The 27,062-nt window shown below is 33.4% G+C and overlaps 1 protein-coding gene across 3 annotated transcripts in view; it reads right to left on the reverse strand.

Moving 5' to 3' along the window:
* FAM178B (family with sequence similarity 178 member B) overlaps window positions 1-27,062 on the reverse strand; it is a 170,837-nt gene that overhangs the window by 133,215 nt on the left and 10,560 nt on the right. For 2 of the 3 annotated variants that reach the window (XM_051976416.1, XM_051976417.1), the window contains exon 2: window positions 2,162-2,305. In XM_051976416.1, coding sequence (XP_051832376.1) covers window positions 2,162-2,164 — 3 coding nt within the window. In that variant the 5' untranslated portion in view covers window positions 2,165-2,305. Of the gene's footprint in view, window positions 1-2,161; window positions 2,626-27,062 lie in introns of those variants that run through there. The other variant, XM_051976418.1, reaches the window with a different exon arrangement.

A 27,062-nucleotide genomic window follows, 5' to 3' on the forward strand; every position in this document is an offset into this window, starting at 1 on the left:
AATAACTATAGAATACTAAATGGGAATAGAAAAGAGTATACTTATTTCTTAGCAGAACATGGCAGTCACCAAAATTGATCACGTATTAGGGCATTAAAAAATCTTACAAACAGGGTCAGCCAGGTAGTATAGTCCCTGAAGTCAGAAAGACCTGAATTCAAATATGGCCTCAGACACTTAACATTTCCTGGTTATGTGACCCTGAGCAAGTCACTTAATCCCAATTGCCTCACAAAAACAAAAGAAAAAGAAAAACCTTACAAATGAAAAAAAGCAGGAATTTTAAATATATCTTTTACTGACCATAATGTAATAAAATTACATTCAATAAAAAAATACTTGAAGCAAAACTTAAAAATAAATTGGAAATTAAATAACTTAGTCCTGAAAAATATGTTAGAGACAAATTATGGAAACAATCAGTAATTTCACTAAAAATAATAATAATGATAAGACAACATAGCAAAATTTGTGGGATTCAGTCAAAGCAGTAAAAAGAGGAAATTTTATACTCTTAAATTCATTTATCACTCTCTTTTTGAACTCTTAAAATCTGGTTTCTGATGTTATCATTCAAATGAAACTTCTCTCTCCAAAGTTAGCAATGATCTCTTAGTTGACAAATCCTATAGTCTTTTCTTAGTCTTTCTTGACCCCACTATAGTCTTTGACATTGTGGACCATTCTCTCCTCCTTGTACTCTTTTCTCTAAATGTTTGGTTTATCCTTCTTTTCTTGGGTTTGTGTGTGTGTGTGTGTGTGTGTGTGTGTGTGTGTGTGTGTGTGCTATTTAACTATATTTTCTCCATTCTCTATTGCTGGATCCTTATCCAAATCATGCTTTATAAGCACAGGTGTCTCAAAGAATGCTGCCCTGGGGTCTCTATACCTTTATAGTGGAGAACTCTATACTTCACTTGATAATCTCATCTGTTCCCAAGGAATTAATTATCATCTCCATACTGAGGATTCTCTGATCTACCTAACCTATCTCTACTTTTCTGTGATTTCTAATCAGATATCTCAAACTGGATGCCCAGTAGACATTTTAAACTCATCATGTCCAAAAATGAAATTCATTATCTTCTCTATTACTTAAGATAGGAATATTATCCTCACAGTCCCTCAAATTCATAATCTAGGATTCATACTTGACTCTTCACTATCTTTCACTCCTCATATCCACTTTGTTGTCAAGGCCTGTTAATTTTGTCTTTGCAAAAATCACTGGTATATGTTCCCGTATCTCCTCTGAAAGTGCTGTGATTCTGATGCAGGTTTTTATCATTTTACTCCTGGAATACTGCAATAATCTACTGAGGGGTGGGGCAGTCTACCTGCATGAAGAAAGGACAGAAGGAAGGAAGGAAGGAAGGAAAGAAAGAAAGAAGGAAGGAAGAAAACATTTATATCAAGTTTATTCCAAATAATTTGGTGACCAAGAAACATAGAAAACTAATACAAATTTATAAGTTCAAAAGTTATTTGCCAGAGAGAAGTGATCAAACAATACTAACAGTTCTTAAAATAAGAATTGTAAACTACTGTTTACAATTAATTGTTAACTGTTAAAGACTATAAGAAGGCTCCAAATCACAGGAAATCAATTCAAAACAACCTTGAGATTTCATCTTACCTAGCAAATTGACAAAGATGAAGAAAGATGATAGTCATTATTGTAGGTGGTTGCAAAAAAGGTTGCCAAAAAATATGCAAACTAATAAATTGTTAGTGTAGCTGTAAATTAGAACAGCCATTTTAAAAAGCAATTTGATATTCTGTAAATAAGGTGATTAAAATGTCTATACCCTTTGAAAGATTCTATTTTTAAGCATGGTCATTGATAAAAAGAAAAGCCCTACATACACCAAAATATTATTGCAACACTTTTTTTTTTTTTGGTAGCCAAAGAACTCAAAATAAAGAAGATTACCATCAATAGGGAAAGGGCCAACCAAATTACAAGAATAAATTGAATATTATGTATATAAAAAAAGCCCAGGTCTCATCCAGGTTGGCAATATAGGAGGCTACTTACAGGCCCAATCTCAGTACTGATGAGCACATGGGCTTTGACCCATTCTATTTCCAACCTACATCAGTTCACCCTTCCCTATACAACTTGGCACCTCTGCCCACTCCCTACCTTTCCCAAACTCACCATATTGATTGACTTAGTGCAGACATCCAATGAGGCTTAGCCTATTATACCTCAGAACTTCCCGAACTCAAGATATCTTGCCAGTCTCAGATGCATGGGTAGCAGGGCAGGTATGGATCATCAATATAAGAGAATATAAACGTGCTGTAAGAAATGATGAATAATAAACAAGCTGATTTTAGAATGGCCTGGAAAGATTTACACGAACTGATGCTGAGAGAAACAAGTAGAACGAGGAATACATTGTACACAGTAATAGCAAGATTATGTCATAATCAACTATGAAAGACTTGGTTCTTCTCAGTGGTTCAGTGAGCCAAAGCAATCCCAATAACTCTGGAAAGAAAATGTCATCTGCATCCAGAGAGAGAACTGTGGAGACCGAATATAAATCAACCGTGCTATGTTCACTTTCTCCATCCCCCTTTTTCTGTTTTTTTTCCTCTCATGATTTTCACCTTTTGTTCTGATTTTTCTCTCAACATGATTCATAAAGAAATTTATATTTTTAAAAATTAATTACTGTACATGCATAACCAGAAAAATAAAACAATAAAAAAGGAAAAAAAGAAATGATGAATATGATGAATACATAGAAACATGAAAATACCTATGTGAACTAACACAAAATGAATCAAAAAACCCCAAGAAAACAATAAAAATGACTCCAACAATATAAGTGGAAATAACCACCATCACAAAATAATCAAAGAATGTTGTAAAATTACAAAAAGCAAGCATAAGAGAGAGGGAGAGGTGCACCAAGAAGCACAGGTAAAAAGAACTACTTTCCAGGCATGGGAGACAACATCTACAAAGGAATGCTAATGAAAGATAGAAGGTCAAGCAAGAAGAAAGGCCAGAAAATGAGCTTGTATGGAACAAAGAGTATGTGAAAGTGAATAATCAGTCTAAAAAGGGAAGTTGGAGCCAAATTGTGGCTGATCTATATCAACCCCATTCTCACTAAGCTTCTCTCTCTTTCTCGTTGTTACCATCCACCCTAGTCTGGCTTCTTCTCTGAGCTCCCCCCTCAGGAAATCTACATGTGTATTTTTGTGCATGTATATGTATGCACATACATATAACATAAATACACATGTTTACATAAATGCATACACATGCAGAGAACATGCATTATTATTATTATTATTCATTTAATATTCATTGAAAATTTGGCAAAGTTGAAGAAAAGGGAAAATGACAATTGTTGGGGCAATTGCTGGAAAATAGATATATTAATGTAGTGCTACTGGGGTGCAAGTTGGCCCAGCCACTCTGGAAAGCAATTTGGAACTATGTCTCCAAAGCTGCAAAACTATGCATACCTACTGACTCAGGGATCCTACTAGTAAGCCAACACCTCCAAAGAGATCAAAGGTCTTATATGTTCCACAATAGGTGTAGCTGTTCTTTTTTAAGGTAGCAAGAAATTGGAAACTAAGAGAGTAAACAACAATTGAGGAATGACTGAACACATTATGGAATATAAATTATGATATATATCACATATAATATATGATATATACTACATATAAATAGGATAGAATATCATTCTGCTGTAATAAATGATGAAAGGGAAACTTTCAGAGAACCTGGGAAGACTTGCATGCAAAATAAGACAAACAGAACCAGGAAAACTAGTAATACTCTAATAAAACATTATTGTTATTAGACCGATTGACACCTCCTAACAAAAAGGTCATGGACTATATTTACAGAATGAAGCACATATTTTTAATCATGGACAACACAGGAATTTGTTTTGCTTGACAATGCATATTTGTTTTAAGAGTTTCTTTTTTTGCAGGAGAAAGGTGCAAGAGGATAGAAGGAAAAGAAAATAAATCCCTATTAATTGGAAAAATTAAGGGAAAACAAAGAAAAGCTGCTATGTATGCTGCCAATATGTATGTATGTGTGTATATATCAGTGCCTACAACAGTAAGAACTTAGTAAATGCTTGTTGATTAACTGACTGCTCCTACTTAGTCTGATAGATACAATGGGAGATAAAGAAGTATAAATACTCTTCCAGCCTTAGGAACTTACAACTTGTTTGAAAAAGCACATCAGTGAGCTTGGATTTGAATCATGGTTCTGCCACTTATTACCTATGCAACTGTGGTTAAGTCATTTAATCTCTTTGGAGCCTAAAAGTTTTTATTTCACCTGTAAAATTAATGTGTTGGTATAGATGGTCCTTTCCAGTATTATAAGAGAAATATTTCAATTTTGAGTTCATAGAGTAGCTTCCTGCTGCCAAATAAATCTACTACAATGCAGAAATTGCAAAGGTAAAAAAGACCTAGGTTTTATTATGTTTAAGCATAGGTTCAAGATTCAGAAAAATAATTCCAAACCAAGACTGAAGTTTATAGAGAAAAATTGCATTAAATAGAACAAGAAATTTTTAAAAATATTTGTTTCCACTTCCAAACTCCCTTCCTCCATCCATTCTCCCCCATCACTCAGAAGGCAAGAAATATGATTCCCACTATACAAAATCACATAAATCATATTTCTACATTAGCCATGTTGCAAAAAAAAAAAAACAAAAAGAAAGGCAAATATATATATACATATATATAGTTTAATCTGTTCTTCATCAGTTTTTTCTTGGAGACAGATAGCATTTTTATTCATGAGTCCTTTAGTACTCTTGTGGATCATAAAAAATAATTATTTCACATATAAGAACAATTTTTACGGCCTCCTAAGCCATAAAGGTCACACAGGCCTAGTCAAACAGATTCATTATCTCAAGTTTTCGTCAATTAAAGTTGAATAAACTAAGAACAAATTGGAAAACAGACTAAGCTATAGGTTTAAACACTGCGTTTACAAATATTACATTTACAAAACTACAAGGCTACATTTTAAAGAAGTCACAATGAGCTAATGAAAAGGGAAAGATTTACATATCACAAAAATAACCAAAAGCTAGGTCAGAGGTTTGGGAGAGGTTTTAAAGATGTATCTCCAATCTTCCTCTCATTTATCTTAGAAATGTCAGAAATCTTCCCTTAATACTATCAATTTTGTTTTTGATGTGTGTGAGGTTAATATTAAGGGAAAACAAGCATCAGTTAACCAAAATGTTCCAGGAGAAATGGCACAATAAAATAGAATGAAAGGAAAATGAAAGATTGTCATTACAGTTTCCCTCATTTTGATCATAGAGAAGTATAATACTTCTCACTTATAAATTGATATATCTACATTAGAATTTGGGCATACATTCCTGCCTCTGTAGACAAACATACACACTTGGTTGTTGTTGTTGTTGCAAGGCAATTGGGGTTAAATGACTCGCTCAGGGTCACACAGTAAGTGTTGTGTCAGAGATCAAATTTGAACTCAGGTCTTTTCTGACTTCAAGATAGATGCTCTATCCACTGCACAGTAAAACAAGAACAATATAAAAACAATCAACAACATTAAATAACTTAAGATTTCCTTGGTACAACCTGTTCCTAGTAACACATTCCAAATATACAATTAATCATTAAATATGATTATTTAAATATGATTTGTTTTTCCAAATATATGAAAAGATGATATTCAATATTCATTTTTGTAAGATTTTATGTCCAGATTTTTCTTCCTCTCTCCCTCATCTTCTCCCTCTCCAAGATAGCAAGTAATCTGATACAGGTGAAACACATGCAGTCCTTTTAAACATATTTCCATATTTGTTATGTTGTACAAGAAAAATCAGACCAAAAGGGAAAAACCATGAGAAAACAAACAAACAAACAAAAAGATGAAAATACTATCCTTCAATCCATATTCAGTCTCCTTAGTTCCCTCTTTGGATATGGATGGCATTTTCCATCTCAAATTTAATGGAATTGCTTGAATATCATATTGTTGAGAAGAGTCAAGTCCATCACAGTTGATCATCATATAATTTTTTTAATAACTTTTTATTGATAGAACCCATGCCAGGGTAATGTTTTACAGCATTATCCCTTGCATTCACTTCTGTTCTGATTTTCCCCTCCCTCCCTCCGATCATCATATAATGTTTCTATTACTGTGTACAAAGTTCTTTTAGTTCTGCTTGCTTCACTCAGCAATAGTTCATGTAAGTTAGTTCATGTAAGTCTTTCCAGGCTTTTCTGAAATCAGCCTGCTGATCATTTCTTATAGACTAATATTATTCCATTACATTCATAGACCATAACTTATTCTCAGCCATTCCCCAATTGATAGACATTTGCTCAATTTCCAGTTTCTTCCCACTACAAAAAGTGGCTGCTACAAATATTTTTTGCACATGTGGGTTCTTTTCCCTCTTTTATGATCTCTTTGGGATATAGACCCCGTAGTTACAGTGCTAGATCAAAGGGTATGCACAGTTTTATAGCCCTTTGGGCATAGTTCCAAATTGTTCTCCAAAATGGTTGGATCCTTGCACTTCATCCACAATGTATTAAGCACCCCAGTTTTCCCACATCCCTTCCAACATTTATCATTATCATTCCAACATCTTAATCAATCTGAAAGATATGAAAGGCATCTCAGAGTTGCTTAATTTGTATTCCTCTATTCAATAGAGATTTAGAGCATTTTTTATATGAATAGAAATGGTTTTAATTTCTTCATCTGAAAATTGTCTGTTCGTATCCTTTGACCATTTATCAATTGGGGAATGACATATTTTTATAATATATATTAGAAATGAGACCTTTTTCAGAAACACTGGCTGTAATTTTCATCTCTACCTTTCTGCTTCTCTTCTAATCTTGGCTGCATCAGTTTTGTTTGTGCAAAAACTTTTTAATTTAATGTATTCAAAATTCTTCATTTTGATTTCATGATGTTCTCTAGTGCTTCTTTGGTCATAAACCCCTCCCTCTTCCACAGATCTGATAGGTAAACTATCCCTTGCTCTTCTAATTTGCTTGTGTTATCACCCTTTATGTCTTATTCACAACATATTTAATATTGAGACACTAACACATTGTTGGTGGAATTGTGAAATGATCCAACCACTCCCTATAGAGAAATTTGGCATTATGCCCAGAGGACTATCTATAAACATTGGGAAACATTTTCCATCAAAAATTCTGGAAGTCTAATTCCCACAGCAGTTCTGCAGAGATGTTCCTTTCAGTAGATCTATCTTCCTAGTTCCAAGTCAATTGTATTACTTTAGGTAATGTTGCTAAAACTAGCTAATTAATACAATTGAGTGAGGCCTAATAGAATCTCTTAAATTTGGTTCTTCCAATAACAAGTTTGTCAAGTGAAAAAACAGTTTAAATCTTATGGAGCTAATCTTAAAAACAACAAAGTTCTAAGAAGTCCATCAAAACAGGAACTCATAATTCACCTAAAAGTTCAGAGAATTTAAATCTTTACATATTTCTTGCTCTTGTCTTTACCTGAACTTTTTTTTTAATAACTTTTTATTGACAGAATCCATGCCAGGGTAATTTTTTACAACATTATCCCTTGCACTCACTTCTGTTCCAACTTTTCCCTTCCCTCCCTCCATCCTGACCCCTAGACGACAAGGAGTCCTATACATGTTAAATGTCACAGTATATCCTAGATGCAATATATGTTTGCAGAACTCAACAGTTCTCTTGTTGCACAGGAAGAATTGGATTCAGAAGGTATAAATAACCCGGGAAGAAAAACAAAAATGCAAATAGTTTACATTCATTTCCCAATGTTCTTTCTTTGGGTGTAGCTGCTTCTGTCCATCCTTGATCAATTGAAACTGAATCAGCTCTCTTTATCGAAGAGATCCACTTCCATCAGAATACATCCTCAAACAGTATCGTTGTTGAGGTATATAATGATCTCCTGGTTCTGCTCATTTCACTTAGCATCAGTTCATGTAAGTCTCTCCAAGCCTCTCTGTATTCATCCTGCTGGTCATTTCTTACAGAGCAATAATATTCCATAACATTCATATACCACAATTTACCCAGCCATTCTCCAATTGATGGGCATCCGTTCAATTTCCAGTTTCTAGCCACTACAAACAGGGCTGCCACAAACATTCTGGCACCTACAGGTCCCTTTCCCTTCTTTAGTATTTCTTTGGGATATAAGCCCAGTAGAAACACTGCTGGATCAAAGGGTATGCACGGTTTGATAACTTTTTAGGCATAATTCCAGATTGCTCTCCAGAATGGTTGGATTGGTTCACAACTCCACCAACAATGCATTAGTGTCCCAGTTTTCCTGCGTCCCCTCCAACATTCATCATTATTTTTTCCTGTCATCTTAGCCAATCTGACAGGTGTGTAGTGGTATCTCAGAGTTGTCTTAATTTGCATTTCTCTGATCAATAATGATTTGGAACACTCTTTCATATGAGTGGTAATAGTTCCAATTTCATCATTTGAAAATTGTCTGTTCATATCCTTTGACCATTTATCAGTTGGAGAATGGCTTGATTTCTTATAAATTAAAGTCAATTCTCTATATATTTTAGAAATGAGGCCTTTATCAGAACTTTTAACTGTGAAGATGTTTTCCCAGTTTGTTGCTTCCCTTCTAATCTTGTTTGCATTAGTTTTGTTTGTACAAAGGCTTTTTAATTTGATGTAATCAAAATTTTCTATTTTGTGATCAATAATGGTCTCTAGTTCATCTTTGGTCACACATTTCTTCCTCCTCCACAAGTCTGAGAGAGAAACTCTCCTATGTTCATCTCATTCTTTATGCCTAAATCATGGACCCATTTTGATCTTATCTTGGTATATGGTGTTAAGTGTGGGTCCATGCCTAATTTCTGCCATACTAATTTCCAGTTATCCCAGCAGTTTTTGTCAAATAATGAATTCTTATTCCAAGAGTTAGGATCTTTGGGTTTGTCAAACACTAGATTGTTATAGTTGACTATTTTTTCCTGTGAACCTAACCTATCACTGATCAACTAATCTATTTCTTAGCCAATACCAAATGGTTTTGGTGACTGCTGCTTTATAATATAGTTTTAGATCAGGTACAGCTAGGCCATCTTCATTTGATTTTTTTTTTTCATTAATTTCCTTGAGATTCTTGATCTTTTGTTCTTCCATATGAATTTTGTTGTTATTTTTTTCTAGATCATTAAAATATTTTCTTGGAAGTCTGATTTTTACCTGAACTTTGTACACAACATGTATAACGCAATTGACAAAGTGACTCAGGAAGACATCCCTTTCTGCGTTCAAATATGGCTTTAGACACTTACTAGCGGTGTGACCCTGGGCAAGTCACTTTAACCCTATTTTCCTCAATTTTCTCATTTGTAAAATGAGCTGGAGAAAGAAATGGCAGATCACTTTAGTATCTTTGCCAAGAAAAACTCAAATGGGATCACAGAGAGTTGGATATGACTGAACATACAACAGTAGGCTAAAAAAAACCAAAAATCCCAACCAATAGGCTGAAGGTAGAATCTTTAACTGTCTGTGAGGATTTAACTAATAAAATGAGCCCTTTTGCCTCAATATTATCAGAGAGCGACTACAAAACAGAAAATTAAGAAAACAACCATATTTTGTGATAACATAAATACAATGAATAATAGTTTATTAAAACTCAGAAAAATGTTTACTACTGTAGCCATGCTGACAGATATCCATATTTTAAGATACTTCATTTTTTTTACCTTTTAGGCAAATATAAAATGTTTAAATCTCAGGTCTGTTAAGACAAAATTGGCTTAAAGGTGTAACTTCAATACATACTATTCCAGGTATAATTCTATAATTTTCATAATCAGTGAGCAAATAATTAGATAAAAATCACTTCTAATGAAACAAACTTTTAAGTCCCCTCACTTTAGCTGCGAGACTTCTTAGTTTCTTATTAAACCACCACAGTGCTTTAGAATTTCACAATGTGCCATCAGCAAATAAGAAATGATGAGCAGGAGGATTTCAGAAAAACCTGGAAAGATTTACATCAACCAATACAAAGTGAAACAAGCAGACCCAGGAGAATATTGAACATAGTAAGAATAACATTGTATTATGATTGATTATGGATGATTTCACTCTTCTCAGCAATACAATAATTCCAAGATAATTCCCAAAGACTCAACGATGGGAAATGTTATCCATATCCAAAGAAAGAACTGATAGGATCTAGATGCAGATTATACTATCTTCACTTTATTTTTTTTCATTTTATTCCCTTTGGGTCTGTTTCTGTTTTCACAACATGAGTAATATGGAAGTATGTTTTACAGAACTACACATATTTAATCTATATCAAATTGCCTACCATCTTAGAAAAGGGAGAGAGGTGTGAAAGGAAGGAAACAATTTAGAACTCAAAAAATTTTTAAATGAATATATTTAAAATTGTCTTTACATATAATTAGAAAACAATTAAAATACTATTTAAAAATAAGATGCTATGAGCAAGGCTGATAAGATTTTATGACCTCTCCTAAAAAGAAGGTCCCAAGAAACCTGGTAAGTCCCCAACAAACTTCACAAATAAACAGAATTCACAAAAGGTCTATTGTACTTTTCCCAAATAGCAAGTTATGATTATTCATTTTAAAGTAAAATATGCCCAATTGAATATTCAACAGTTTTTAAACATTGTGACCACATTTTCTAACAGCTCAATTCATAATTTAACAACATCCAGATTAAAAGAGGAATTCATTTTCTAGGTTATGGGAGAAATATATTTTCTTTGAGCCCAGGTGGTGTGTTACTACTTCTGAATAAATCTACCACAATATAAAAATTATAGAAATAAAAATCTAGATTTTATGATACTTAAGAACAGGTTCAGATGTAGAAAATCAACCCTAAACCAGATTTGGAATTTCTTTATTTTTGTTTGCTTGTATTTTATTTTTAACACACATTATTTTATGAATTATGCTGGAAGAGAAAAATCAGAGCAAAAGGGAAAAACCATGGGAAAGATAAAAAAAAAAAAAAAACAGAAAAAAAGAAGCGAAGTTAGCATGTGTTGATTTACATTCAGTCTCCTTAAGTTTTTGTTGTGTTTTGTTTTTTTTTTTTCTGGATACAGATGGCATTTTCTGTCCAAAGGTCTATTGAGATTGTCTTAAATCACTAAACCACTGAGAAGAACCAAGTCTTTGATAGTTGATCATCACATATTATTGCTGTTATTGTGTACAATGTATTCCTGGTTGTGCCTGCTTAGCTCAGCATCAGTTCATGTAAATCTTTCCAGACCTTTCTAAAATCAGCTTGTTCATGATTTTTTATAGAATAATAATATTCTATTACCTTCATATACCACAACTTGTTCAACCATTCCCCAACTGATGGGCATCTACTCATTCTCCAATTCTTTGCTATCACAAAAAAAAGCTGCTACAAACATTTTTGCACATGTGGTTCCTTTTCCTCCCTTTATGATTTCCTTATAGACCCAGTAATGGCGTTTCTGAGTCAAAGAATATACATAGTTTTACAGCGCTTTGGGCATAGTTCTAAATTGCTCTCCAGAATAGTGGGATCATTTCACAACTCCACCAACAATGCATTAGTATCCCAGTTTTCCCACATCCCCTCCAATATTTATCATTATCTTTCCTGTCATTTTAGCTAATCTGAGAGGCATGAAGTGGTACCCTAGAGTTATTTTAATTTGTATTTCTCTCATCAATAGTGATTTAGAACATTTTTTTCCATATAACTATAGATGGCTTTAATTTTGTCATCTAAAAATTGCCTTTATATCCTTTGACTATTTATCAACTGGAGAATGACTTGTATTCTTGTAAATTTGATACAATTCTTTATATATTTTAGAAATAAGACTTTTTATCAAAAATACAGGCTGTAAAGATTTTTCTCCCAGCATTGTACTTCCCTTTTAATCTTGTTTCTATTAGTTTTGTTTGTGCAAAAAAAATTTAATTTAATGTGATCAAAATTGTCCATTTTACTTTTCATTATGTTCTCTAGTTCATCTTTGGCCATAAATTCCTCTCTTTTCCAAAGATCTGATAAGCAAATTATCCCTTGTTCTCTTAATTTGTTTATGGTATCATCCTTTATATACAAATCATGTACCCATTTTGACCTTATTTTGGTATGGGATGTGAGATGTAGATCTATGCCAAGTTTCTGATATCATTTTCCAGTTTTCTCAGCAATTTTTGTCAAATAGTGAGTTCTTATTCCAGGAAATGGAGTTTGGGGATTACTCAAATACTTGATTGTTATATAAACCTTGATTATTGTGTTGTGGATATATAATCTATTTTACTTATCCACTATTTCTTAGTCAGTGCTAAGTTTTGATTACTGTTGCTTTATAATACAATTTTAGGTTTGGTACTGCTAAGCCACCATCCTTTGTATTTTTTTTTCTCATTAATTCCCTCAATACTCTTGACCTTTTTTTCTTCTAGATGAATTTTTAAATTATTTTTTCTAGTTCTGTAAAATAATGTTTTGGCAGTTTGATTGGTATGGCACTGAACAGGTAAATCAATTTAGACAGAATTGTCCTTTGTATTATATTAGCTCGGCCTAGCCATGAACAGCTAACATTTTTCCTATCTGACTTTATTTGTTTAAAAAGTGTTTCTTAATTGTGTTCATATAGTTCTTGGATTTGTCTTGGCAGTAGATCTCCAAGTATTTTATTTTGTCTACAGCAATGTTAAATGGAATTTCTCTTTCTATCTCTTGCTGATGGGTTTTGATAATAAAATATAGAAATGCTGATTTGTGTAAATTTATTTTATATCCTGCAACTTTGCTAAAGCTGTGGATTTTTTCCAGGAAGTTTTTGCATGATTTTCTAGGATTCTCTAAGTATATCATCACATCATCTGCAAAGAGTGATAGTTTTATTTCTTCATTGCTTATTTAATTCCTTTAATTTCTTTTTATTTTCTCATTGCTAAAGCCAACATTTTTAGTACAATGTTGAATAAAAGTGGTGATAATGGGCATCTTCATTTCTACTCTGATCTTATTGGGAATATGTCCAGCTACTCTCCATTACAATTACTGTTTGCTGTAAGTTTTAGATAGATGCTATTTATTATTTTAAGAAAAGCTCCTTTTTTTCCTTTGCTCTCTACTGTTTTTAATAGGAATGGGTGCTGTATTTTGTCAAAAAAAATTTTCTGCATCTATTGAGATTATCATATGTTTCTGTTGGTTTTGTTATTGATATGGTCGATTATGGTAATAGTTTTCCTAATATTGAACCAGCCCTGCATTCCTAGTATAAATGCCAGCTAGTCATGGTGTATTTAATAGGTATGAAATTTCTGACAAATTTTTAGAGAGGAAATTACATCAGCCTGAGAAATAAATTCTGTTACAGATTGCAATCTAGTATATTCATTTGGACTATAAAAGTTAAAAAAGACAAATTCACAGTCCCATCCTTCAATATCATTAAGGCTAAACAAAGTTAGAACAAATAGTAAGCAGATTAAGTTACAAATTTAAACACTAAGCTTGCAAAATTCTAACAACTACACAACTACATTTAAAAAATGTCTCAATGGGCTATTTGGGGATGGCGGAATGAGGAGGATAAGATTTATTTGCATGTCACATAGACAACTAAAGGCTTAAAATCAAATAGTTAACTAAGTAAATCTTTCCACAAATAACTAAATCACTTTGGGAAATGCAAACTCTCCTTTGGCTTCTTATCTGAAGAAGATCAAAAAACCTTCCTTTATTATTATTATTATTATTATGTTAGTCAAGTTTTAGCCAAGTGGATTTATATTAACAGAAAACAGACTTCAGTTAGCCAAACATTCCAGAAGAAATGATCATAAGTACCAAATAAAAAAATCCAATAAATGAGATTTTGAAAACAATCCTAATAGTTTATAAAACTTTAATTACAAAGGATAAAATTATAACACCCTCTAGGAATCATTTTTCCAAATACATAGTATTTCTTACATAATAAATCAATATAAAAATCAATACAAGGAAAATCCAAAGCTCAACAATAACATAAACATTATTATGAATTTTAAATTAAAACAAATTTATTGCCAGTAAAATAAAATCAATTCACTTATATGCATTTCCAAATCATCTTACACAGAAAATCACTTCATTTATTTATCAATTTGGCAATATATACTAAATACATTTAGAGACCAATATAGAGTAATGAAGCAATTGTACTTTTTAATTCTTACCCATGTAATTTCTAAATATAACCCATGCAATTTCTAAATATATCTCATTAATGTCAAATATTAAGTGTATTTTTATATATGCTTAATCTACCTATAGAGGATCAAACATCGCAATTGTGTTAACAGCAGAATATATCTTACTTTATGTAATTCAATTTTAGGACAAACTATTCAAATGCAATAGATAATTTTAAAAAACCCCAAATACCAAACACACATAAAAGACAGATTACTTCATTTTGCAATTTTTATACTAGCAGGAAAGCAGTCTTTATAGCTTGACTGGTCTTTCTTTTCAAAGTCTCCAAAGTAAATAAGACTGTGCATAGGAGAGTTTGAGAAGTGGAAGTCCCAAACTCTTCAATCTTACTGCCTATCCCCCATCATGCTTTATCAAATTTATTAGGTGAGAAACATCTCTTCTTTGAATTCACATAATAGGTTATTACTGCCAAACACATCTATTATAACGCAGAAATCATAGAGGTAAAAAACTAAAAATTTTACCCCAAGCACAGGTTTAGGATTCAGAAAAATCTCTGAACCAACACTGCAGTTTATGATATGACTTTGTAAATAAAATTATACCAGAGAGGTAGAGAAATATTTTTTTAATATATAGTAAATCTTTCCCCACTCCAATCCATTCTCCTATCATCTACTAAAATAATTTTCTTAAAATGAGGATCTGGTCTTATCAGAGATCTCACCCATTCAGTGGTTTTCTATTATTGACAGGATTAAATACAAAATGCTGTTTGACATTCAAAGCCCTTCACAACCTAGCCCCCCCTTCATACCTTCGCAGTTTTTTTATGCTGTTCTTCCCAACAAGCACTCTTCAATCCAGTAACTCTGGATTTCTGGCTATTCTACAAGACACTCCATCTCTCAGATTTGAACATTTTCTCTGGTTGTCTCCTATGCCTGGAGTGCTCTCCCTTCCTTCTCTGCTCTTCTCATTTCTTTAAGTCCCAACTACAATTCCACCTTCTAGAGGAAGCCTGCCCTAACTCCTCTTCATTCCAGTGCTTTCTATTTTTAAATTATTTATTTCATCTTTATTCTGTATATAACTTACTTTTTATATATTTGCTTACATAGTTTCCCCCATCCTACTGTAAGCTCCTTGAAGTCAGGGACTGTCTTCTCTCTCTTTTTGTATCCCTAATACTTAGCACAGTACCTGGCATATAGGTTATTGAATTGACCATCTTTAAGGCTTCATTGGTCACACTGATCTAGTTAAACAGATTCATCTTCTCAGCTTCCATTACTTATATTTGAATAAACTAAGTTAAAAGAACAGACTAAGTTAAAAGAAATGAGTAAATAGACTAAATTGCAGATTTAAACGTTGAGTTTACAAAATACTACATTTACAAAACTCCAAGGTTACATTGTAAAGAAGACCAATGGGTTAATTGAAAGAAGATACATGTCACAAAAAAGCTAAAAGCATAGTCAAGAAAATTCTTTCACAATTAAAATATTTTGGAAGGATTTTAAAGATGTTCTCTTCTATTCTTCCTCTCATTTACTTTCTTATCTCAGGAACGTCAAAAGTGTTCCCTTTATGCTATCATTCCATGAGTAAATGTTTTTGTTTTGTTTTGTTTTATTTATTCATGTGAGGTTAATATTAACAGAAAACAGGCTTCAGTTAACCAACCTGTTTCAAAAAGAATGACGAAAGATTTCCATCACACTATCCCTGAATATATGATTCAATGTGACTCAAAAGTTTTAAAAATACATATTTTTACTTAAAGTATTTAATTAATTTTTAAAAAAACTATATTTTTGTTATTTATACCTCCTTTAAAAAAAAAGTAAATATAGAAAACATCAGAAGGAATGTCATAAAGCAGCTAGTTGCCTGTTATCCAGATCACACAAGTCAGGAACTAAGAGTCATCATCTAAGGCTTTTGTCTAGCTGTATATTACTGCTGGAAAACACTACCATCTAACAACTAAGATTAAAGTTATTTTATCTTTCTGCCATCTTTTACCCCATCACCCACTTTAAATTTCCAGTTTCTATGAGTTTTACCTCTTCCCTTTATTAAGATAGGAGAGAATTTAAATACCATTTACACTTAAACAAACTGATTCACACTAATGTGCTCACACTGAATATTAGTATTTTCACTTTTTTTATGCCAATTGTAGAATGAAAATTCAGTATTCACTTAAAGGAATTTTTGGAAATAACAAGCAGGAGGGAGAAGATTTGAGGAGAGTAAAATAGAGGACAAAAGAAAGTAGTCTTTTCCTTTGCTTCTGCTATGACTAAGGGCAGCTTAGTGATTGTTGTCCATTTGGGAAGAAAACCATAGCATCAGGGAGGTGATGCAATGACATGCAAGTGAATTGGATTTAAGTGAGAGAGGGTTATGAGTCACTTGCCTCACGTTTCCTTCTAGAGCTATCTGGGTCCAGAGGCCAGATACAGATCAGAATGACTGGAGATGGCTCTGGATGAAAAGGGAGACCATGGCCTTTTTAAGCTAAGATCTTCAACAGGTCTGTTTGGCTAAAACTGCCCCCATTCAGTGATTAAGATTGGGTAACCTTCTATTCTCTCACCTAGTCAAAGAAAAAAATCTAAATAAATAAATCTGGGAGGGGAAGACCCTCAGGGTTTCTGGCCAAAGCAGAAATAATTGCTATTTATATTAGAAAATCAGGTCAAAAAAACTTGAGTTTAAATCCATTCTCAGACATATAATAGCTGTACAGGTCACTTATCCCTGTTAGCCTCCATTTACTCAGTGGAAAAATGAGCTGGAGAAGGAAATGATAAACTACTCCATCATCTTTGCCAAGAAAACCCCAAATGGGGTCATGAAAAGTCAGACATGATTGAAATGACTGAACAAACAACAACAAAGGTTGCTCTTGCCAAGTGGGCATGGACTCTGGAACACACACATTTTAGAGGAACAAGATTTCTGAAATGTGTGATGCTTCACACATGCATTTATGAAAGAGAGAAAGCAAGCAGAGGAAAGAGACTGGGCTTGAACTTTAAATGGCAAACAGAATTTCCTGGAGGCACAAACATGCAGGGAAATCAGGCTCTCCCAGTATATCCCTTGATTCCTAATACATATACCCTCAGAAATTGCTAAGAGCACTTCTCAAGTAAGATTATTCACTAAAATTTAATCTTGCTCCTAAATCAAAAAAATTTTTAAGTCTTGGATATTCTATCATCTAAACCAGGGGTTCTAGGCCTACAATCCATGAAAGTTTAAAAAATATTTTGATAATTACATCAATATAATTGTTTTCTTTTATAATCCTTTGTGTTTTGTTTTATACATGTAAAAAGAATCATTTTTCAGGGTCTGTATGCTCCTCAAACGTTAAAGGGGTACATGATACCAAAAAATGTTTAGTCTAAATTAATCTTTATTATCTCCCTGATTTCTGTTTTATTGTTTGATTGGATTAAAATGATTGCTTACTATCTGTGAGCAGATACATTTAGGAGAAAGGTAACAAATGTTTGTTGAAAAATATCTAAGCTGACTTACATGAACTGATGCTAAGTGAAATGAGCAGAACCAGGAGATCACTTTACACTTCAACAACGATATTGTATGAGGATGTATTCTGATGGAAGTGGATTTCTTTGACAAAGACTCAGTTTCAATTGATAAATGATGGACAGAAGCAGCTACACCCAAAGAAAGAACACTGGCAAACGAATGTGAACTATTTGCATTTCTGTTTTTCTTTCCGAGTTGTTTTTATCTTCTGAATCCAATTCTCCCTGTGCAACAAGAGAACTGCTTGGTTCTGCAAACATATATTGTATCTAAGATATACTGCAACATATCTAACATATATAGGACTGCTTGCCATCTAGGGGAGGGGGTCGAGGGAGGGAGGGGAAAAATCGGAACAGAAGCGAGTGCAAGGGATAATGTAAAAAAAATTACCCTGGCATGGATTCTGTCAATATAAAGTTATTATAAAATAAAATATTAAAAAAAGAAAAAAGAAAAATATCTAAGCTGATAGAAATTAAGTTATTATCTTTCCATTCTGAGGACTACTTTCTGCACAATGAATCAAGAGCATGACTTTTATCCTGAACACTCAAAAAGTACATCATACATCCAGACTGCAAAGAAATGATGTGAAAAAACTAATATAATTCTAGCCCAACACTTCTTTTGGACATAGGAAAGTGGAGGAGTGAATACCCAGCCACAGGCCGCCTCCTGCACCACCCAAAGATGGAAATTTCTATCTCCCTTGGAGACAAGAGTGGGATGTTCCAGATCTTATTCATCTAAATATATTCCTGAAACTCAGGCTATCCTAAATCCCAGGGGCTGAAATTAAACTCTTCCACATACAATAAGTAATATGAGTTCACTTACTATTCATAGCATCTGGATACAGATTATCTAATAAAATCAGAACTTTGTAGACTTGGTCCACCACAAATTTATGCTAAATAAAAAATATTTTTTATTAAATAAATATATCAAAAAGTAGTTACTATTAGAATATAAGAAACCCTTAATAGTACCTAAAACATACCATACCATAAAGTCATCACCATTGTAAAGTCTGTTAATTCCTATCATGATTTTCTAAGAATATTCACAATGTTGAAATGAATTCAACTATCTGTACTTTTTTTTAAGATGGGAAAATTTAACATCTTTAATCTTCATTTCCTTCAATTATTTTTTAAAAATTATTCTGAGAAAGGGTTTATAGACATCCCCAGAATAAAAAAGAAGATGAAGAAGACAAAGAAGATGATGAAGATGATTAAGAAGAAAAAGACAAAAAAGAAGAAGCTCTGCTCTAAATCTTCGACTACATACATACAGTATGCCTCCTGTAGATTCTAAGCTCCTTAAGCACAAAAATTATTTTCTAGTTAAGTCTCTGTATCCCAGAATCTAGTACATGGTACTTCGTGCATCATAGGCACTTAATAAATGCTCATTGAATTGAAAAAATACATATTTTGTGACTGACATTAAAAAGATCTGTCTTTTGTTTCACAGAACTCAAATTCTGAACTGATCAAAGACATCAACAGATTTTTGCTATCCCTTGTGGAAGAGTAGAATTAAAGAAATCCATGCCTTCTATCCAGTGAGCTCATAATACAAAATGACAAATTATCACAGTTTTGCAGATGTAAAAATGGAAACATGGTGAGGCTAAGTGACTTCCCTGCAGAGCAAGTTAATGGAAGAGTAAGGAACAAAATACTAGTCTCTTATCAGATTTTTTTTCTCTGCTTCCCAGAATTGCTTCAGAATTACTTTTGCTTTTGGTATATAGAGGATATTCACCATCCAGAGAACTCAGTAATGACTGTATCTCTGTACATAGTTTCAGGGGATGCCAAAAGATCTTTTTTCTGCCTTCAAGTCTTTATTCTCCAAATCCCCATTGGACTTCTCAAACAATATAACCTATTAAATTCAATATGTCCAAGACTAAACCATTATTTTTACTTTCCAAACCCTCCTTTTTCACTTGAAGGTACCACCATCCTCTCAGTCACCAAGACTCCAAATTTAGATGTCATCCTCAACTCCTCATTCTTTTTCACTCTCACATTTGTTTTAAAGCTCTATTGCTCCTACCCTCACAAAATTCCATCTCTTATATGGCCCCTTCTCTCCTCTCACATTGCCACCACCATAGAGTAAGACTTCATCACCACAGCTTATTTATTAGTCTCTCAGTCTAAAATTCCTTTCCCTCTCCCCACCTTCTCCAGTTCATCTTCCATTTGGCTGTCCAATTGATCTTCCATAAGGGAGTTATAAAAATTCTTTCTTTGACTTTTATATCAGGCTTTTTTTTTTTTTTTTTTTTTTTTTTTTTTTTGCTGAGGCAATTGGGGTTAAGTGACTTGTCTAGGGTCACACAGCCAGGAAGTATTAAGTGTCTGAGGTCACATTTGAACTCAGGTTCTTCTGACTTCAGGGCTGATGCTCTATCCACTGTGCCATCTAGCTGCCCATTTTCTCTGACTTTTAAAGTCCTTCATAATCTGGCCCCTGTCTTCTATCTTTCCAGGCTCCTTGCACCCTTCTTCCTGTAGAGATTATCCCAATTATATATATATTTTTATTTGTTTTTATTTTTTTTACCCCAATTTTATATTGAAAATATCTCCTTGGAATATTTTTATGGAATCTCACTCATTAGACTATGTGCTCCTTTACAACAGGAACTGTTTTTCACTCTTTTTTACATTCCCAGCATTTAATATAATACCTCACGATAAAGGAGGCACTTCATAAATATTTGCTGACTGAACTATGACCTGGGGTCATAAAAAAAACAGGAGATTAGTTTGGGTGACCTCTAAAGTCTCATTGAGCTCTAGGCCTATGACAAATCTTTTATTAATACTGTACTATCAAAAATCAAGAATAACTTTCTGAATGTTATATTCAGTAGTATTTTCTATGTTCTCAGTCCCTGACATTTTTGTAGCTTTTAACACTATTGACTAACCATCTTCTTAACTTTATAGCATTCGAGTTTTCTTCTTATTTCTCACTACTACTCCTGATTCTTCTTTCTCCTACCTTTCCTAACAAGATTCAGTTCTTAACTCTCTTTGTACTCTCTCCTTCAGAAAATTGCTTTACTCCTACTTTTTCAAATATCATTTATGGGTAATTGACTCCAATATCTTTAACTCCAAGCTTGACCCTTCTCTCAAGCTCTAGTTTTATAAAATATTTTTACCTTATTACGTTTCACTTGAATATCTTGTCACCACAATGTCTTGCCATCTCAAACTCAACAGTGCCTAAAACTTAAGTTATCAGTCCAGTTCCCTTCAAAATTGGCTTCCATGGGGCAGGTAGGTGCCGCAGTGGATAGAGCACCAGGCGTGAAGTCAGGAGGACCTGAGTTCAAATGTGACCTCAGACACTTAACACTTCCTAGCTGTGTGACTGTGGGCAAGTCACTTAACCCCAATTGCCTCAACAAAACAAAACAAAATTGACTTTTATACTTCACATCTCTATTTCTGTCAAAAGTTCAATAGTCCAATCTCAAAACCTTGGGGCCATCTTTTTTTCCTCCCTTTCCTAAGACCCAATCTGTCTCTAGTTTTTGTTTATTATTTTTTAATCCCTTCCTTTTCATTCTTACTACTAATGTTGACCCCAGTTTTCAACAATTTATTTGAATTCTTGCTCTCCCTACCTATTTTTGCTTCTAATCTTTTCTTCCACCTCCCACAGTAATCCTACTATATTAATTTTAAAACACTGCTTTTATCATGCCATTCCCTCATTCTGACGCATTTAGTGGCTCCCCAGTAGCTTGCAGGATAAAGTCAAAACATTATACATTCAATCCCCATCATACTTTGATTCCAATCAATCTTCTCTACTATCTTTTACATAGCCAAGATGATTACATGCATATGCCACAGAGATTACTGCAGTAATCCTAGAATTCTCTTTCCTCTTCTCTTCCTATTTGTATCCTAATCATCCTTCAGTTCTTAAGTTAATTGTATCCTAGTATAGATCAGAAGTTGAGTAATGTCTGATCTAAAACATTTCAGGAATACTAGAAATATGCATATGTTAGGCTAGACTTGAGGGTTTCCAATGAACTAAATTATGATAATAAAATTATCAGATTGATTCTGTATCATTTTTATTGATCCTATTTATAGTTAATTGATTTTTCCTGTAACTGCCTAAGTCATGGTTCTATATTGAGTTAAGTTTAGAAATCCACTTCTCTTATGAATCACTATTCTATTGTTGCCTCAAAAAAAATCTCTTATTCTTTAGGGGGGAAGATGTATATCAAGTACCTACTCCTAGTATCTTTATATCACCAAGCTTTTTTTCAAGGATATCTGGCTTGCTATTCAAAGAAATCTAGTCCACTATTTCTAACCTTACAAGTGGAGCAAACTATGAACATTTCTTAGTTACAGGAAGGAAAAAGGATTATTGCTAGCCCCATATTCCCAATTTTCAATCAATCATATTGATCTCCACATCTCAGCTCTATAAAAGCACACTGATTCTTGTCATTCATGATGTTTAGCTCTTTTAACCAATCATATCTTGTTCCATGCTTACAAAGTAAATTCATGCTTTACTAATAAACTGATAATACTTGGAACTTTGTGCCTCAGTTTACCTTAATTTAACTGTTACAATAACTAATGGCATCTATCACATAACATGTGAAATATTTCCCCATATAAGCACCAAAGGACCATCTTACTAGCAGCATTATAATTTACGATTCTTAGCCCCAAGCAAAAGTTTCAGAAAGGGGTTATTTTACAGATGCACTCAACTCAGTGAGAGATATCACAATTTACTTCATCAGGAGACCACCCCGGGTTTGAGTCCCAATTCTGTCACTTATTAGCTACATGCCTTAAGCAAATCATTTAACCTCTCTAAACTGTTAAGCTCCAAAATGAGAAAGCTGTTCACAACATGACTAATGTAGAAATGTGTTTTACATGATTGCACACATAAAAGCTATCTCAAATTACTTATCATCTTAGGGAGGGGAAGAAAAGGGAATAGGGAGAAAAATTTGGAACTCAAAACTCATTTAAAATGAATGTTTAAAATTGTCTTTACATGTAATTGAAAAAATAAAATAACATTTTTTAAAAATAAAAGAGAAAACTGGTGACAATTCCAAGTTCTTTTCCACCCAAACACTTGGATGATTCTAGGAGTGGGGTCTGAAGATTTCTGCCTTTCCCTGCATTGCTTTGAACTTGATGCATGGGCGGGGAGAAGAGTAAAATATGTTTAATCATCTGAGAGCACTTTAAATGTGTCTTAAAGTAAAATAAAATGGCCCCTAATTTGATGTTCACATCCTTGCCTTATGAAAATTCTTTTATTTTTTCTGTATATTGTTATGTAGCCTTTTAAATATTTGTGTCTTCTTTCCAATTAGATCTCAAATTCTTTGACAACAGGAGTTGTCATATTTCTTTGTATCACAGAAGTATTTTGAATATATTTAATATCTGTTAACTAATTTATTAAAGAGCTAAGGAAAAAACATTAATCATTAAGTTTCCAAAGGTTGTTTCTTAATCTCATTCTGCACTCTCTCATCATATTTATGCAAGCTATCTACCATGCGTAGAACACATCCCCCCTGCAACTCTACTTAGAATTCTTTCTCTTCCTTCAAGGCTAATCTCAGATGATAATCCTCCATGAAGCACTGCCTGGATTCTCAGCTAAATGTTATCTCTAATTCCTCAAATTTTCTGAGAACAGTTTTTCTGAATCTCGCCTTTGCCCTTATTCCATTCTATCCCCTATCAAACATATTTATGTACTTGCTTTAGGCCTCCCTATCCAATTGTAAACTTTTGAGAACTGAGATTTAGTATTGTTCTCTGAATTGTTAGTGCCTATTATAGTGCCATGCACATAGAAGTCACTTAGTAAATATTTATTTAAGTAATTTTTCTCACTTTACAACTCTGAGGGGCAAGGCTAGATGAAAATGGAATTTTTAAGTAATTTGTTTTTAAAATCTCATAACCAAACTGTTAAGCAAAGACCTGATTCTGTCAGTCAACAAGCATTTATTAAGCATATACTACATGATAAGTACTCTTCTGAGCATGGAAAATAAAAAAGGGGGGAAAAAATCTCAGCCCTAACAAATTTTTTTTTCCTACTTCTGTTAAGTAAGGACTTCATGTTTCTAGGTCACATCAACATTTCTATTGTTGACAGACTTGAAATTCAGCCTAAGTTATTTTGGGTTTTAACTTAATGTTCCAGGTCTTAACCCTTTGGGAGTGAATTAGTTTTTTGCCAAACTTGAAGTAAAGGGGATACCCTTCAAACCCTCTTATCTGTTTGAAATCAATAGGAGTGTCCATAAATTCCCAATGTTAAAATTTTTCTAGAGTATTTTCTCTGCTTCTTTCTTTTGTCCCCATCACACCTTATTTTATACCATACTTAACTCTATATGTGTTGGATTCTCCCTACTGAAAGGTAAACTCTTTAAAGGTAGGAATAGTTTGTTTTGTTGTTTTGTTTTGTTTTGTTTTTTTAATTCTTTTTACCTCTAGGACCTTCACAATATCTTGCCTTTAATAAGTAAATGAAAGGCTGTACAGAAAAAGTTTTTTTCAAGGACACAGGAATGGTATATAAACACCCAATAAACTTTACTAAGAGGCAAATTGTTTTGATCCCCAGAAAAGTGATATTTCAAATATCCATAAATAAATATCAACTAAGATAATGGCATGTTTTGAAAAATCTTAAAGTACTATATGCTCACTATTCTTATTCTTATTATTGTGAACATTTTTGTCTATTTGTCATTGGAAAACAAAATTCTATCAAATTATCCTCAAGCAACACATGCCATATTTTTTTTTTAAACTTATGGTTAAAGTTGCAATTGGCTGTCAAGTAACCTGTCAAAAATAGTTTTTCTATCCTCAGGGGGAAACTTCGCTATGTCTTGGAAAACAATTTTCCAAGACATAGTGAAGTTTAATAAAAGAATACTAGCTTGGGAAAAGATTTGAGTTTTAAAGCTATCAGTGCCTTGTCCTGAGACTTAATCAGTTAATTTCTGGTGCCTTAATTTCCCTAATTCAACGGTCAGATCTGGGAGCTAATAAATTCAGAAGCTCCCTCCAGAGCTGTATATCACATCCCATCCAGGCCTGTCAATCCTGTAAAAAGCATACATCAGTTTGTCTTTCTGTTTTTGTACAGTCTTTTCTTTTTAGTCATGTCTGACCCTTCATGACCCCATTTGGGGTTTTCTCAGCTAAGATACTGCAATGATTTGCCATTTCCTTCTCCAGCTTATTTTACAGATGAGGAAACTGAGGCAAGCATAGTTAAGTGACTTGCCCAGAGTCACACAGCTAATAAATGTCTGAAGCTAGATTTGAATTCAAGGAAATGAGTCTTTTTGATTCTGAGCCCAGTCTACCCACCAAGCCAACTGGCTGCCACTAAAGTGTTCTTATGAGGATTACCAAAAAATTATAGAATGTGAGTAGTGTGGTATATGGAAAATAACACTCAATTGTTAATGAGAAGTGAATTTTTGTCCTTTGACTTAATGGAAAGTCAAGCATTAAGCCTTTCAGGGCCTCAGTTTTCTTATCTATAGAATATGAGGATTGGACTAGATCAGAAATTCTTAGCTTAGGATCAAGGAAATTATAAGGTTTCAAAAATATGTATTTTGATAACTATATTCCAACATATTTGGTTTGTAGTCCTATGTATTTTATTTGTTGTAAACTTATATATATATTATGCACTTAAGAACATCATTCTAAGAAGAGATCCACAGGCCTTACAGAATGTCAGAGGGATCCATGACACTTTAAAAAGTTAAGCATGTCTGGACTAGATAATCACTAAGGTCTCTTTCAGCTCTAAAATTCCAGTTCTGTAAAATTTTTTGGCAGCTCTTGGGGAAGAAGTGGAGGAAGATGCATAATATTTTGATGCTTTCATTCAATTAAATTCAATAAGCATTTTATTAGACATCTAGTGATTATGTTAGGCTCTGGCAATACAAATACACAGGAGGCATAGAGAGACTTCCCAAGGAAGTTAACATTTGGGGTTCCACGAGTGAAGAGGAAATGTATTCCAGACAAAGGGAATGGGTAAATGAGAAAGGGAATGCCAGCTGCAGTGTCAACAGACAGAAAAAAGTGTTATAAAAATGTAAAGTTAGGGCAAAAGCACTATTTGGATAAGGAAATGCCATATTCAGACCACAGGAAGTCCCTCTCATACTCTTCAAAACAGCCAAATTGTTATCCCTAAAACAGAGACATAACCAAGTCACAGACCTACTCAAGAAGTTTCCATGGTTCCCTATTGCCACTAAGATAAAACATACACTTTTCTGTTTGACATTTAAAGTCCTTTACAATCTAATTCCAATCTTTCGAGTTATTCCCTTTCATGAACTCTAAATTTAAACCAAACTGCCCTGCTTGCTGTTTTCAATATAACATTCCATTCCCTGGCCTCTGTACTTCTCTTTACACAAGCTGTCTGTCCTTACCATCTCTGTAAAGATTTGCTTCCTCATCTCTTCCCAAGACTCACTTCAGATACTACCTCCTCCTCCAAAAGGCCTTTCCTGATCTATTTGTTGCTGTTCTTATTGTTCAGTTATATACCTGACTCTTTGTGATCCCATTTGGAATTTTCTTGGCACAGACACTGGAATAATTTGCCATTTCCTTTTCCAGCTCATTTTGCAGATGAGGAAACTGAGGCAAACAGGGTTAAATGACTTATGCAGGTTCATATAGCTATTACATTTCTTAAGCTCCATTGGAATTTAAGAAGAGGAATCTTCCTGATTCTAGAGTTGACACTATCTACTGTCCTATTTGTTTTAGCTTTCCACAAGCTTCGGATGTATTTTGTATATATGCATTCCCACCTGGAATACCAGCTCCTTGAGAGCAGGGGCAGTTTTATTTTGCCTTTATATTCCCACTATTTAGTTCAGTATCTTAAAATAGTAAATACTGAATAAAGGCTCATTGAAATGACTTGAATTGAACAGACAGTGCATAAAGGGGACTGGTGTCAAATAAATATTGGAAGGCAAGCTGGAACCAGATTTTGGAAGGCTTAAATGATAAGAAAAGTAGCTTGTGTTTCGTCCTAGAGGAAATAGGAAGATACAGGGGATTCCTGAGATAAGTAGTAATATTGGTGGA

The sequence above is a fragment of the Antechinus flavipes genome, chromosome 2, assembly GCF_016432865.1.
Source record: "Antechinus flavipes isolate AdamAnt ecotype Samford, QLD, Australia chromosome 2, AdamAnt_v2, whole genome shotgun sequence".
Taxonomy (NCBI): Eukaryota; Metazoa; Chordata; class Mammalia; order Dasyuromorphia; family Dasyuridae; genus Antechinus; species Antechinus flavipes.